Source organism: Desmodus rotundus, chromosome 4, assembly GCF_022682495.2.
Source record: "Desmodus rotundus isolate HL8 chromosome 4, HLdesRot8A.1, whole genome shotgun sequence".
Taxonomy (NCBI): domain Eukaryota; kingdom Metazoa; phylum Chordata; class Mammalia; order Chiroptera; family Phyllostomidae; genus Desmodus; species Desmodus rotundus.
In genome coordinates, this window is record NC_071390.1 from 127,142,240 (window position 1) to 127,154,595 (window position 12,356).

Genomic DNA, 12,356 nt, shown 5'->3' on the forward strand with positions numbered 1-12,356 from the left:
AAGTGACTTTAAACTCTTTCAAATTTTGATCTCACTGTTTATATTAAAATTTGATTTAGTTATATCTCTCCAGGTTGTATAGTAGGCAATACTGCTTCAACTTAATCTCAAGTAATTAGAAATAATAAAAGTAGACTTAATAATACTTATCATATTATAAATAGACATGTATTATGTTTTTATTAAAGTATTATGTAAAAATGCTTATGAAATTGAAGAGCACAGAGGACTTCTAATGAAAAGTGAACTGCTTTGCTTTATCTCCCTTATTCCCAGACCTGCCCTCATAGCAACCACTGTTAATCCTTTAAATTGTTTAATTTTTTAATTGATTGGTTGGTTGATTTAATCTTTATTGTATTTTTTTCATTATCATTTAGTCCCCTTATACCCTTCTGCCCCCAGGGTTCACCACACTGTTGTCCATGTCCATGAGTCCTTTTCCCTTTTTGCTCAATTCCTCTACCCCAGCCAACCTCCGCCCCCACTAGCTGTCAGCCTGCTCTCCATCTGTGAGTCTGTCCCCATTTTCCTTGTTAGTCCAGTTTGTGCATTAGATTCCACATATGAGTGAAAACATATTGTACTCATCTTTCTCTACCTGGCTTATTTCACTTAGCATAATTTTCTCTAGATCCATCCATAGGTCTAGGGTAAAACTTTCTCTAGATCCATCCATGTCACAAAGGGTAAAACTTTCTTCTTTTTTTACCGCCAAGTAGTATTCCATTGTGTAAGTGTCCCCTAGTTGTTCTATCCACTCATCTACTGATGGACACTTGGGCTGCTTCCATATCTTGGCAATTGTAAACAGTGCTGCAATGAACATAGGGGTGCTTAATGTCCTTTCAAATTAGTGTTTTGGGTTCCTTTGGATATATTCCCCACAGTGGGAATTCTTTAAATTATTTAATTAAAAAAATTTGTCACAAATCTCTTCATATCTCTATAACTAGCTTTAAATAAATAAATAAGTAATTTTTTTATTTGGAAAGTATTGGTGGGATCTTTAGACTTCTTACTCGAAGTAAAGGATATTAGCTTCCCTACCCTTCCTTGCCCTTCTCCTCACTACTTTCACTTCCAGGCTTCTGTGGTAGGTACTTCTACTATTTATTGTCAGTGTTGCTTAGATTTATATTCTTGTCTCTGTATATAAATACAACATGCACCTTTTTTGTTGGTTGATTCTAAAGTTAGAAGTCCATCACAGCATTTACGTTATTATGACTATATGAATATAGTTTACTCTGAAGCTGTATAATGGGTTATAATTACATTTTCTTTCCTGTAAATTTTTTTTAACCTGGAGTTTTAAATTACATTTTTGAGAATCCCCTAGTGTTGCTGTACTACCAAACTTTTTCAATATGTCAAGGATACTAGTAAACCCTATAGACACCGCCTTTCTGCATACCTGCCCCTCCTCGTAGTCGCCCTCTCCCCTGCCTCTCCTCCTACTGCATAAGACGCCAGGGGCCTCCGCACCTGCTGCACAGCCGCTGTCCTGGCATTGCTTTCCTGACCTCCTGAGTTCTGGATCGTGTAATCTCTTTTTCTTAGTCTCTTTTTTCATTTGGTAAATCATACTTCAAGTAACTTTGTATGAAAGGGCATATAAAAATTGACATTTTAAATTTTTTTAATCCCCTAAAAGCTTCATCGTTTTTTTTTTTAAATATTTTATTGTTTGGAGAACACAGGATTCTAGGTTGAAAATAATTTTCCTTCCAGAACTTTGAATGCATAGTTCCATAGAAGTTCTCTTCTACAATTCTGGGTTGCTTAAGAGAATTCCAAAGTCTGATTCTTATTTTTTTCTTTAGATAGAAAATCATAGTTTAGTCTCTTCATTTTTGGTACTGTGAAGTTTCGCAATGATTCATCTACGTACAGGGCTGGATTGTGTGTATGGTTTGTTTGTTTATTTTTCTCTAGGGACCCTTGTGATTTGAAGAAACATGTCCTTTAGCTTTGGTATATTTTCTGTAATAATGTTCTCTTCTTCAATTCCTTATTCTGGTTTAGCAGGACTCCTAATAGTCAGATATTGGCCTTCCCAGAGTGAGCCTCTATTCATCTGATTGTCATTCTCCGTTTTTGGGGGTTTTTTTGTTGTTGTTATTTGTCCTCTTCTACACTTACTTTTTGGAATATTTTCTTGATTTTATTTTCTAACCTTTGTATTGTTTTATTTTTTGTAATCATATATAGTCCTTAGAAGTACTTACAACTCTAAAACATTTTTCTTGTTCTATTTTTATAACATCCTCTTTGTGTTTTATGAAATATAATAGCTTCTCAAATCTCTCTGCAGACTAGTAAGAGTTTTATTTAGATTTTTGAAATTATATTTCTTTTATTGAAGTTGTGTGGGGTTTTTTGGTTTGTTTTGGTGTGTGTTTTAAGTCTTGGGCTTTCTCAAATATCTGATGATCCTCAGTGATTCATTTATATTTAAGAAAGAGGATTTGTTTTTGAGTGAGTAGAAAATGTTATCCTGAGGTGTCCCCTAGATTCTCGAAATTCAGAAGACTTTGCTCTGAGGTGCAAACACCTGCACTAATTACCCTTGTCTTTTCTAATACCTCTTTAGCGAAGAGCCCTGTGGTGTAATTAGCTGCTGGCTATTCTGCCCACTGGGGTGGTAGTAAACTTTCTGTGCATAGAGTTTCCATAAACTCATCCCTTTCTGCCTCTGTTATATTTGGCCTCTTCCAGCGTGGAGCTCCTTTGGAGTTTTGCAGGGAAAATCTCTTTTGTGACTACATGCTTCTCTGCACATATTTTACACTGTAATTTTTATAGACCACAAATAATATCAGGTTCTAATACTTCTTCTGCTCTTCTTTTTTTCAGAAAGTTTTGAAGTCTCTTGTTTCTGTTGGTTTTCTACTAGTTTTTTAGATGAATGTGATTTTATATCTTTATATTTTTTACTCTATCATTTTAACGGACTCTAGGAAGGGACAGAGATAAATCCACGAGCTAAATCATATGCTAAGGTGAATTTGTAGCCTTCATAAATTATTTTAAATTCAGACACTTCATCAATTCAGAAAATTTCTCTATTAATCTGAATTAGCAAAATTTTACTGTAGCTTGGATCCGGTGTCTACACATTGATATAGAAGAGTAGGCCCAACTGATGAAAGCAGGCACTACTGCAAGTGCTTGGAATGATGTGGCTGCAGGAAGCTGTTGGAAATCCCTCCTTAAATTGGCTTAGGGGCATTAGGCAAAATGACTTTGGGTCAGTGTCTATTTGGAAATAATGTAGCGAGATATTGGCTTATTTCTGTCATAAGCTGCTGTCGGTCTTTCACACTTATCCTTTCACAAGATAGCATAGGCTTGCTGATGGTATTCTTTTCTTTTCTTTTTTTTTTATGATTGTGAGATAAGGTTACATATTTTATATACTTCTACCTATATTCTTTGGGCAGAATAACTTTTTGTTCATACTTTGTTCATAGTTTTTGTGTGTGCATGTGACATAGAGAAGTAACTATTATAAGATTGAAAATATTATGAGTAATCACAAGGACCATGGATTCCTTGAAGCAGTGTATGGAAATTCCCTATTCGGTAAGTTTTCCAGTCTGTGTTTGTCTCTGAATGTTTCTTCAGCTGAGTAGAGATCTTTTAAATATCTTTTCTATGTGTCTGTATGTAGAAAGACACATACAGAAACAAAATGCTTTTTTAATAAAAACTGTCTACTCTCTATTTTAAAGTATAATAGAAACTAATTATCCAGTGCAGCATTATTAAAACAGGAGTCTCCATGGTTAGAGCATTTCTTTTTGCTGATTGAAATTTTAAAAGAATTAGACAAGATGAAACCTTGTGTATTTGACATTGAGATGTCTATGACCTAACACTGAGTCTCCAGAAAAACCCACAGAATAGTCAGAAAACTCAAAACCAGGTGAGAATGGGGCCAAGGTATTTGAGGTTGGAGAGACTATCCACATTATCATGTGGACAGCTGAGGTCTCAAAAGGGTAGAGAATGGTCTTCAAAAGAAAAGAACATTCGCTGTGAGGACTCATTGGCATGGGTGTTTGTTATGTTGTGGTTTGGCCTCTGCACACTTGTGGTTCCCTCTAGAAGGATGTCTTCTCCATTGCCTTCGTCCCATACACTAGGGATGATTTTAGCTTTAGGCTAGGACTTTACTCACATTCTTTGGTAGTTATTTGGATCGTTTCATGTCTTCTTCCTTCTCCCAAATTTGCTTCACTTCTAAGTCAATCACATTATTTGGGTTAATTCATTTCCCCTAGACGTTTTTACCCAAGGCTGTCCTTTCCTTTCACTGAAGTACTGCCCCTTATTTCTCCTCTCATTCTCACCTCGTGATTCTTCCTTCATAGGGTGTTTTTTTCCTCCTCTTTATTGTTTCTTACATTCGGTGCCACTGATGACTGACAGGCTTCAAGCTACTTTGGAAGAGTCTTGTCATTCTGTTAGTTCTGGGCCAGCCTCAGAACTAACTTATTTACTCCAAAGCTTTCCAAGTCTGAGGCTCTTGGAGCGGGCACTCGGCATCTCCCTCCGTAGGAAATGGACTTTGAACAGTAGTGTTTATAGTAGTAACTCAAAATGGAGGTAAAATGATACCCAGTTGTTATCATTCACTCATTCACAAATATTTATTAAGTGCCACTAATGCCAAACTCAGGGGCTATAACTGCAAACAAGATAAACCGAAGGCCTTGGCTCTGCGCCCTTGAGTTTATAGTATATTAAATCATAAACAAACAGCAAAAATTCTTTAAACCAAAGATAATTGCAATTGAAAGAAACAAAAACATCCAAACTGATTTTGCTCTTAGTTATGAAACTCCTTCAGAGAACTCCTTCTGATAATATTTTTAAGTTTCCTTAGTCTAATATTTATACTTTAAATGTTTCTGTATTTTATTTGGAGGTGGGGAATGAAGAGGAGTTGGAGTTTTTAATGACATGCTTATTTTATTATTATTTTTGGTGAGAAGCGTTCTTGAAATTCCGTCACCATGGAAGACTAGGAAACTGGCCTGGCAAAATCCAAGCTTATCTTTCAGCCATTCCTTCTAGACTTTTTCAGTCAAACTTACTGTGATTTATTCTCCTGTCTTGTATTCCTGATTTAGTGGTTGAAATGGGAAGAAATTGCTATTGCAGTAACCCAAAATGTGGAAACCCAATATGGAAATAATGAAGAATTGGCTGTATGATCATTGTGGAATTTTACAGACACTTGGTTATGACTATGAATTAGCACAGTCAGAAGCATGTGGCATTATTGCTTTTATAATTACATTGCTATTGTTTTTAGCATACTTTCTTCTTTGTTATAGAGCTGTGGTTTGGGGTTACTATTTAATCTCAGTGGCAAACGGAGTAGCTAAATTGAATATCCTCCCCCCATTTTTTTCTTTATGAAAATGAAGAAAACAAAGACATGCAAATTTCATTTTGGGGAACAACTAAAATTGGAAACCAAGAACATTTCTACCTTAAGCATTATTAGTAATGTAATACACATAATTAGCATGGAAATAAAATATATTCTTTGTAGTTATACATTAACTTGTCATTAGAAGCAATGAAGTTTACGTGTTTATTTATGTAAGTAACATAGGCCAGGGTTTTTTTTTTCACTCAGAGGCAGTGGGATTGGTATTAAGAGATCCAGATTTAAATTATGTTTTTACCACTCGCTTTGTGACGTAAATTTAACCTCCTCATAGTTCATTTTGTTTATATTAAAGTGGTAATAATAACACCAAGTTAAAGTGTTTACATGAGGATTAAGATAATGTAAGTTAAAGTGCCTGGTAATCAAGATCAGTTGACCCTTAATCTTAGACATAGACATTTGCCAGTAGATTGGTACTGGCTATTTCAGCAAGGGGCGGGGGAGTATCAGTGAGTTGGCGGGAGACAGAACACATTAGCGTGCATTATTCTGAAACTACAGTTACTCATCTTGTGGTCCCAAGTAGTTCAAATCATACTTAGGGCTCTCAACTTCCTGACATTTATGCCCAGATTCATTTAAATGTCCATTATATGTAAGTTACCTTAGTCAATTTTATGCTAAAATATGTAATTATTGTAAGAATGAAAAACCAGTTTATTTCATAACCTATTTGATCTTCGTTTTAGTTTGTCCCTAGGGTCTCTCTTGGCTCATTATAAAGGTATGAGGTGTGCGTGTGTCCTTATGTTACATACATATTTACATTTTTATCTAATATGGACACATTGAAATATCATCCTCTTCCTATGCTGTACATTCTCCTCACCCCTTTTTATTGTATCTAATAGGTATAATTACAGAGGACTTTATGAATTGCTCCATGTGTGCTAAAGAATAACAATGATTATCAAACCTAATACAGAATGCAATCAATTTTTATAGAAGACAGGATGTCCCTGCCAAGTGGGTACTTTGAAAATGGAATTGTTTGTGATTGTGTGAAACTGCTTGGGAATGTGATTCTCCAAAGCCTTTTCTCATGGCAAGAAAACAGTGATACGGGAACTCATTATAATTATGCACAGGAGACTAGTCCTTCTTTTTCTTCTTTTTCAAAAACTAAAGCTTAAAAAAGCAAAGTTTATTGGGACCACGAGCAGTTTTAAGACATCTGTACGCCCTGGATTTTAGACGGAAAGGGTCTGCTGGTGGTAGCTTGGAGTGAGGAAATTACCACCGCCGCCGAGCGTACTTGAGGGGATCCTCGTAACACAGCTTTTTGAGACAAGGTGGAGTTTTTCCCTACTACCCCTACTCACTCGCGATTGCAGTATAATGAGTTTATTTTATAGGACAAAGTTCTAAATAGAAAGCACTGGTTTATTCTGACATCGTGTCTTACTGAATGTCAGGCACGAAGTATCCACAACGGAACGGTGTTGTTAGGGATCTGTGTGTCACGGTTTCTGGGTTTGCTAAAATGCTGGGCACACATTCCTGATTCCCAGATATAATCTGGTTTGTAATCTATTTTGGCTCTTGTCTTTTTGAATTGGGTAGATGTTGCTGGAAAAGGCTGATTAAACAGTGATCTTCCAAAATAAAGTAATTTATTTATTTGATAGTGTAGGTGAGGATTTAGAGTAAAAGCCAAGTGTGATCATTTTTGTGTGCTTATGTGGCAAGCATGCTAATTTAATGATTTGCTCAAGATGTGAGAGTTTAGAGCAGTAGCTTGGAGGAGAGCAAGGTTATCAGAGCTACCATTCTGGTTACTTCCACTTACATAAGCACTTTTCAACTCAGTTTCTGACTGGGACACCCTCTGGTTAAGGTAACAGATTTATTCTGAGCAGTAGTTCTCAAACTTCAGCATATTTCAGAATCACGTACAAGGCTTGTTAATACCCACAGTGCTAAGCCCCAAACCCCGAGTTTTCATGTAGTTGGTCTGGGGTGAGTCCCAGGAGTTGGCCTTTCTAATAAGTGCTCACGGGGTGCTGATGCTTGTGTTTTGGGGACCACATTTCGGGAACCATGGCATTGGGAAGCATTTGTCTTTGTTGAAGGTGTTCCGGTGTAGGAGTGAGGAGTTGCTAGGGAAGGAAATAGGATAAGATGGAAGAATGCTGATCATCTTGCTCACGGTTTACCTAGAAGTGTTGACTTCAGAATTCTTCCAGTGTATTACGAAGTTACATATTAGTGACTATTACTAATATTATGGGTAAATACAAGTTTTATTAACACCATTTCTATTAATGAGAATAAGATAAGGTTAGGAGAAACATTAGATTTGATTACGTCTTAACACTGGCCTCTTCTTCCCCATCTGGTTCCTACCTCTTCCTTGGCCTTGTGCCTCTTTCTTCCCCACATGTTGTGCAAGTATAGATAGTCACACTATAACCGTCTTTCAGAAATGACAGAAATGATGAGACAGTATATGAGGTTTCCTGGAAAAGTCATGACTATCAATCAAGATTACCATTATAATGAAAACCTTATTCATTTGGCTTCTACCTATTCAGATCTTGCAGCAGTTGGAACGGTGCTTGGGTTGAAATGTACCTTTGCAGTATTTATAAAGAGTTTCCAAAGCATATCAGTGAGTTTAGGATATTGCCCAGGAAATTTAAATTACTTAATAAAAGGCTGCTTTCAATTTTTTCCTGTACTTCCACTTAATATGATTGCTTTATAATTAGAAATTAGTCTTATCTAATCATTTACCTAAGCTACTTCTAATTTAGGGTTGCTAAGTCTTCTCTGCCTTAGGGGTATATAGTTTAGATTCCTTTACTTAGGTAGAATTTTCACCCATTATAGATCAAATAACTGGTTTTGTTTGTTGATGAGAGAGAGGGGAGAGAGAGGAGGAGAGAGACAGAGAGAGAGAGAGAGAGGGAGGGAGAGGGAGAGAAACAGAAACACCGATGTGAAAAATATTGATTGGTTGCTTTCTGTACATTTTCTGACCAGGGATTGAACCTGCAGCCTAGGTATGTGCCCTGACTGGGGATCAAACCCGTAACATTTTTGGTGTGTAGGACGACGCTCCAACCAACCAACCAAGCCCCCTGGCCAGGGCAACTGGTTTTGTTTTTCTTGTAAAGTACAAAATTATATATACTCCTCCTTTCCTGCTAGTTTTAAACCCAGTGTTATTTGGGGGTATTTGTATTTGTACCTGGTCATTTATACTCGGGGACACTAGAAACCTGGTATGCATTTCAAAGTAGAAAACGTGGCCTTCAAAGTTCTTTTAATTTTGCTCATAAAGCATTTTTTCAGATGTTTTACTCTCTTGAAAAATGCCTTGTGCTCAGATTTTCCTAGAGTAAAGCAGGTAAAGGGTTTAAGTGATCTAGGACATGCTTACTCAATGAAATGCAACGGCGCGGAAAATACCCTGTCTTGCCAGCCCAGGAAAATTATGATTTTTCTGATCTTGTAGTTAAAGTCAATTATATTATTTAAAGAGCTGCCGTTACTTAGACATTAAATTATTAGGAATAGATGGTAGCCTGTTGTAAAATTATGTGTTGAAGTTTTGGTATGAAGGAATTAGTCTGTAATCTAAAGAATCATTTGGAAGCAAATATGAAGCTGTGCTTGAACTTCTGTGCTATTTTTTTTTTTTAACCAACCTTTGTCCTCGTGGTGTGAAGACCAGCCGAGTCAGATCATTGAGGATTAAGGATGAATGCATTACTCAGCATCCTGCGTGGGTTGGGTCAAGCATCCTTGCTTTGAAAAGTTACTCTTTTGCTTAGTAAGCCTAAAAATTTCAGGTCCTACTGTAGAATGGAAGTTCAGTTATCTGTTGGTTAACACAGTTATTTGAAATTGGTCTCTCACTCTTTGAGGTGTCATTCCTCCTGTTCTTGTCTACTATGTCTAAAGTCATTGACTGGATTGCCAGTGGGTTTTAGGTACAGCAGCTGTATTGCCAGGGAGCTTGGTTCCCAAAGCATCCCTGAAGAAACCACCCCTCGACTTGAATAAGAAATTTGGCATGTTAAGGGGGAAGAAAGGGTACACTTATTGTTGTCTGGCAAATGGGAATGGAGGAAGTAAAGGGAGCCTATGATAACACTATTCTGGGGCAAAGAATGGCGATTCTGGATCAGTGGGGATTTTGTTAGCTGCATGTTTTTCTATTAAGGAGAAATATTCTTGATCAAAGTGTTAGCTAGAGAAGGGGACACCAATGGCTTTTTGGGTTGATTTTAATGAGGAGCGTTCTAGGAAGGACTGCAGAGGCCCGGGGGAGAGGACGGTCAGCACCGCTGACATGAGGGAAGAGCCTGGCTCTGCAGGGGATGGGAAAAGGAAGGACTCCAAGTGGATTAGGATGTGTATGAAAGGCTGTGACAAAAACCAGACCAGGCCAGGAATAAGTTTATTTTTATGCTTATTGTTTTTGATGCTTCTTTCAGAGTTTAACTTAATCTTTAAATAGAGACTGGCAGAAAACTTCCACAGGTTATTTGGGATTTTTCATACTTTTCATTTAACCATGATTGTGTTTCAACCTGGACGTAGCTAAAGCATCATCACCATGCCCATTGTCATCTACTAGCACTGATGAAATTTGCAACGGAAGCCTTTGTGTTTTTGAAAAGAAGTATTTAATTAGGATTCTTTTCCCCCCCCAGGTAGCCCAGGCATGACCCATAGGGATCTGACTTCCTCCAGTCTGAATGACATTTCCGATAAACCGGAGAAGGACCAGGTAAGCCAAGAATTCTTGCTTCTTTGAAGTGTAAGACTGTATGCATATGTAGAAGATGCTGGGAAAAGATTAGAAATGATAGTTCCCAGACTTAGAATGAACCAGTCTGTGTAGATGGGCTTTGTGCACTTTTTTTCTGGGGACGAGGAGGTAGTTTGTGAAGGGATTTGAAGTTCAGGACACAGGAATTAGAGTCTTCACTCCAGCCTTTATAGATATATTCTTTGGGGTAATTTAATCTTGTAACTATAGTTGTATTGGCTTTAAAATAGTAATAATAATCCCTACCTCAGGTTAGCATGAGGATTAAATGAGATACTTTATGAAAAAGTACAGTCATTAAAAAGGCTAAGAAATTCTGGTAACTGTTAACTCTTGGGTATACTTTTGGCAAAGGCAATACAGTTTTGTTAGTTGTATATTTGTCTATTAAAACGCAGAGTAAGTTGTAATTATCTGTTTAATATCATAGCCATAGTTAGTGCAACGAGCTCTTCATACCTGCCAAAAAGGAAGAAGCTCGGTTCTTTGCTTCTCACAAAAGAGTGTGAAGAGAAGCTTTGTAACTGACCCACGATCTCTTCTACAACCCACAGTAGAGTATTCAAACTAATAGTTCCAGTTTCTACATCCACTATTTCATTAACTTTATATACAAAGGGTGAGAAGAAGAAGATGGACTTGCAAAGAAGATGAAGCTATGTCAGAAAAACTCACAATAAACTTGGGCTTTTAAATTTTTAACTTGCTCTTTTCTCTGTTTAGGTAGGAAAAGAGGTTGCCAGGCTCAAATTTGTTTTGAAAAAGCTTTTATAATTAATTAGCCAATGTCCTGGAAATGATCTTGGCAGTGAAGTCAAACTTGTTCTGTGTGCTTTTCCAAGTTGGCCCAAAAAACTAGAGTTTCTGATTGACTGATTGTTCTGCCTGGATACAGTTTGGACAGTTGCGATGGTGCCTCATAACTTCCTGGAGCTACATAGCTTCTCAGTAGCAGAAGAAATGGGTTTAATGCTCAGAATTTTGAACAGGAGCAGAATTTCTCTCTCTGTCAGCTACATAGTGACAAGATTTGAGGGCGTATTTTTTATGAGATTCTGTTTTGGGAAAACAAAAGAAACGAATCTGTGGACTGTACTTTTTCTTTCTGGCTCCGCCAAGCCTATGCACTGATGATTTCAGTAGCGGCTGCCTTACTGAGAAATAGCTTAAAATAGTTAACAGCAGAAGAAGAGCATAGCCAAAATTTAGGTGATTCAATGCTTCAACAGTATTCCAACTTGGATGTTATATTTATTAAGCAGAAAAACACCTGGGGAGAAGTAGATTTAAAAAAATACATCTGGAGCTCATCTACTTGTAAATCTACATAAATAATCTCTTCTATTTTGTTGCTATGGAAGATTTTTTCCCCTTTATTATCCAGTTATCTTTCCCAATTACCTTAAGTTGATGAGTTTTTCTCCTTTTATTTGTTTTCTGTTCTTTTAAAAATGTGCAGTGAGTGCTTATCAAATATAATGGGTTAGTTCTCCTTCCCATGTAGGTATTGAAGCAGCTGGGAGGATAGGAAAGTCCTTCTCCTCGTGTTACCTCTTAGCTCCGACTCTCGGGTGGAAGCGTTGTGCTCGGTGTGGCACGGCGACTGTAGAAGGGCTTGGCATTGTTTTCCTGGGTTTGTCACCAACGCACTGACACCTCACAATTCTGTGACCGGCCTCGAGTGGAACTGCAGTCGGTACACTGCGGCACATGGCGCAGGTGTAGAGAGGCCTTCCCGACCCTCCGGGACACACGCAGGGCTCACGGAAGCTCGTCCCTTCTCTGGTTGTCACTTTCACGGCACTCGTTGTTTAGCTAGCTTGTCTGAGAACCTGTCTACAGGTTTTCTGGTGGGCTGTGGCCTAAGATTTATTTATCTGTAATCATCTTTAACACTACCCATTATCTTTAAATATACTGGACTGTCTGTATTTCTGTGTTTGAAGTCTTGGTCTTTTGCAGAAATAGACCTGAATTTAAATAATTTGTCAGAGAGTAAAGGGATGAAACACTAAACCATGTGTAAGTTGGAAATTGCTAAGCCGTGACTGCCTTAAAATGAAATCTAGAAAGAAACATTTTGTGACTGAACCACCCATAATC

At 37.5% G+C, this 12,356-nt stretch overlaps 1 protein-coding gene across 7 annotated transcripts in view; it reads left to right on the plus strand.

The window, feature by feature from the left end:
- Positions 1-12,356, plus strand: part of SLC4A4 (solute carrier family 4 member 4) — a 385,416-nt gene that overhangs the window by 242,715 nt on the left and 130,345 nt on the right. For all 7 annotated transcript variants that reach the window (XM_071221288.1, XM_053922271.2, XM_053922273.2 and 4 more), the window contains one exon: positions 10,135-10,211. In XM_071221288.1, coding sequence (XP_071077389.1) covers positions 10,135-10,211 — 77 coding nt within the window. The remainder of the gene's footprint in view (positions 1-10,134; positions 10,212-12,356) is intronic.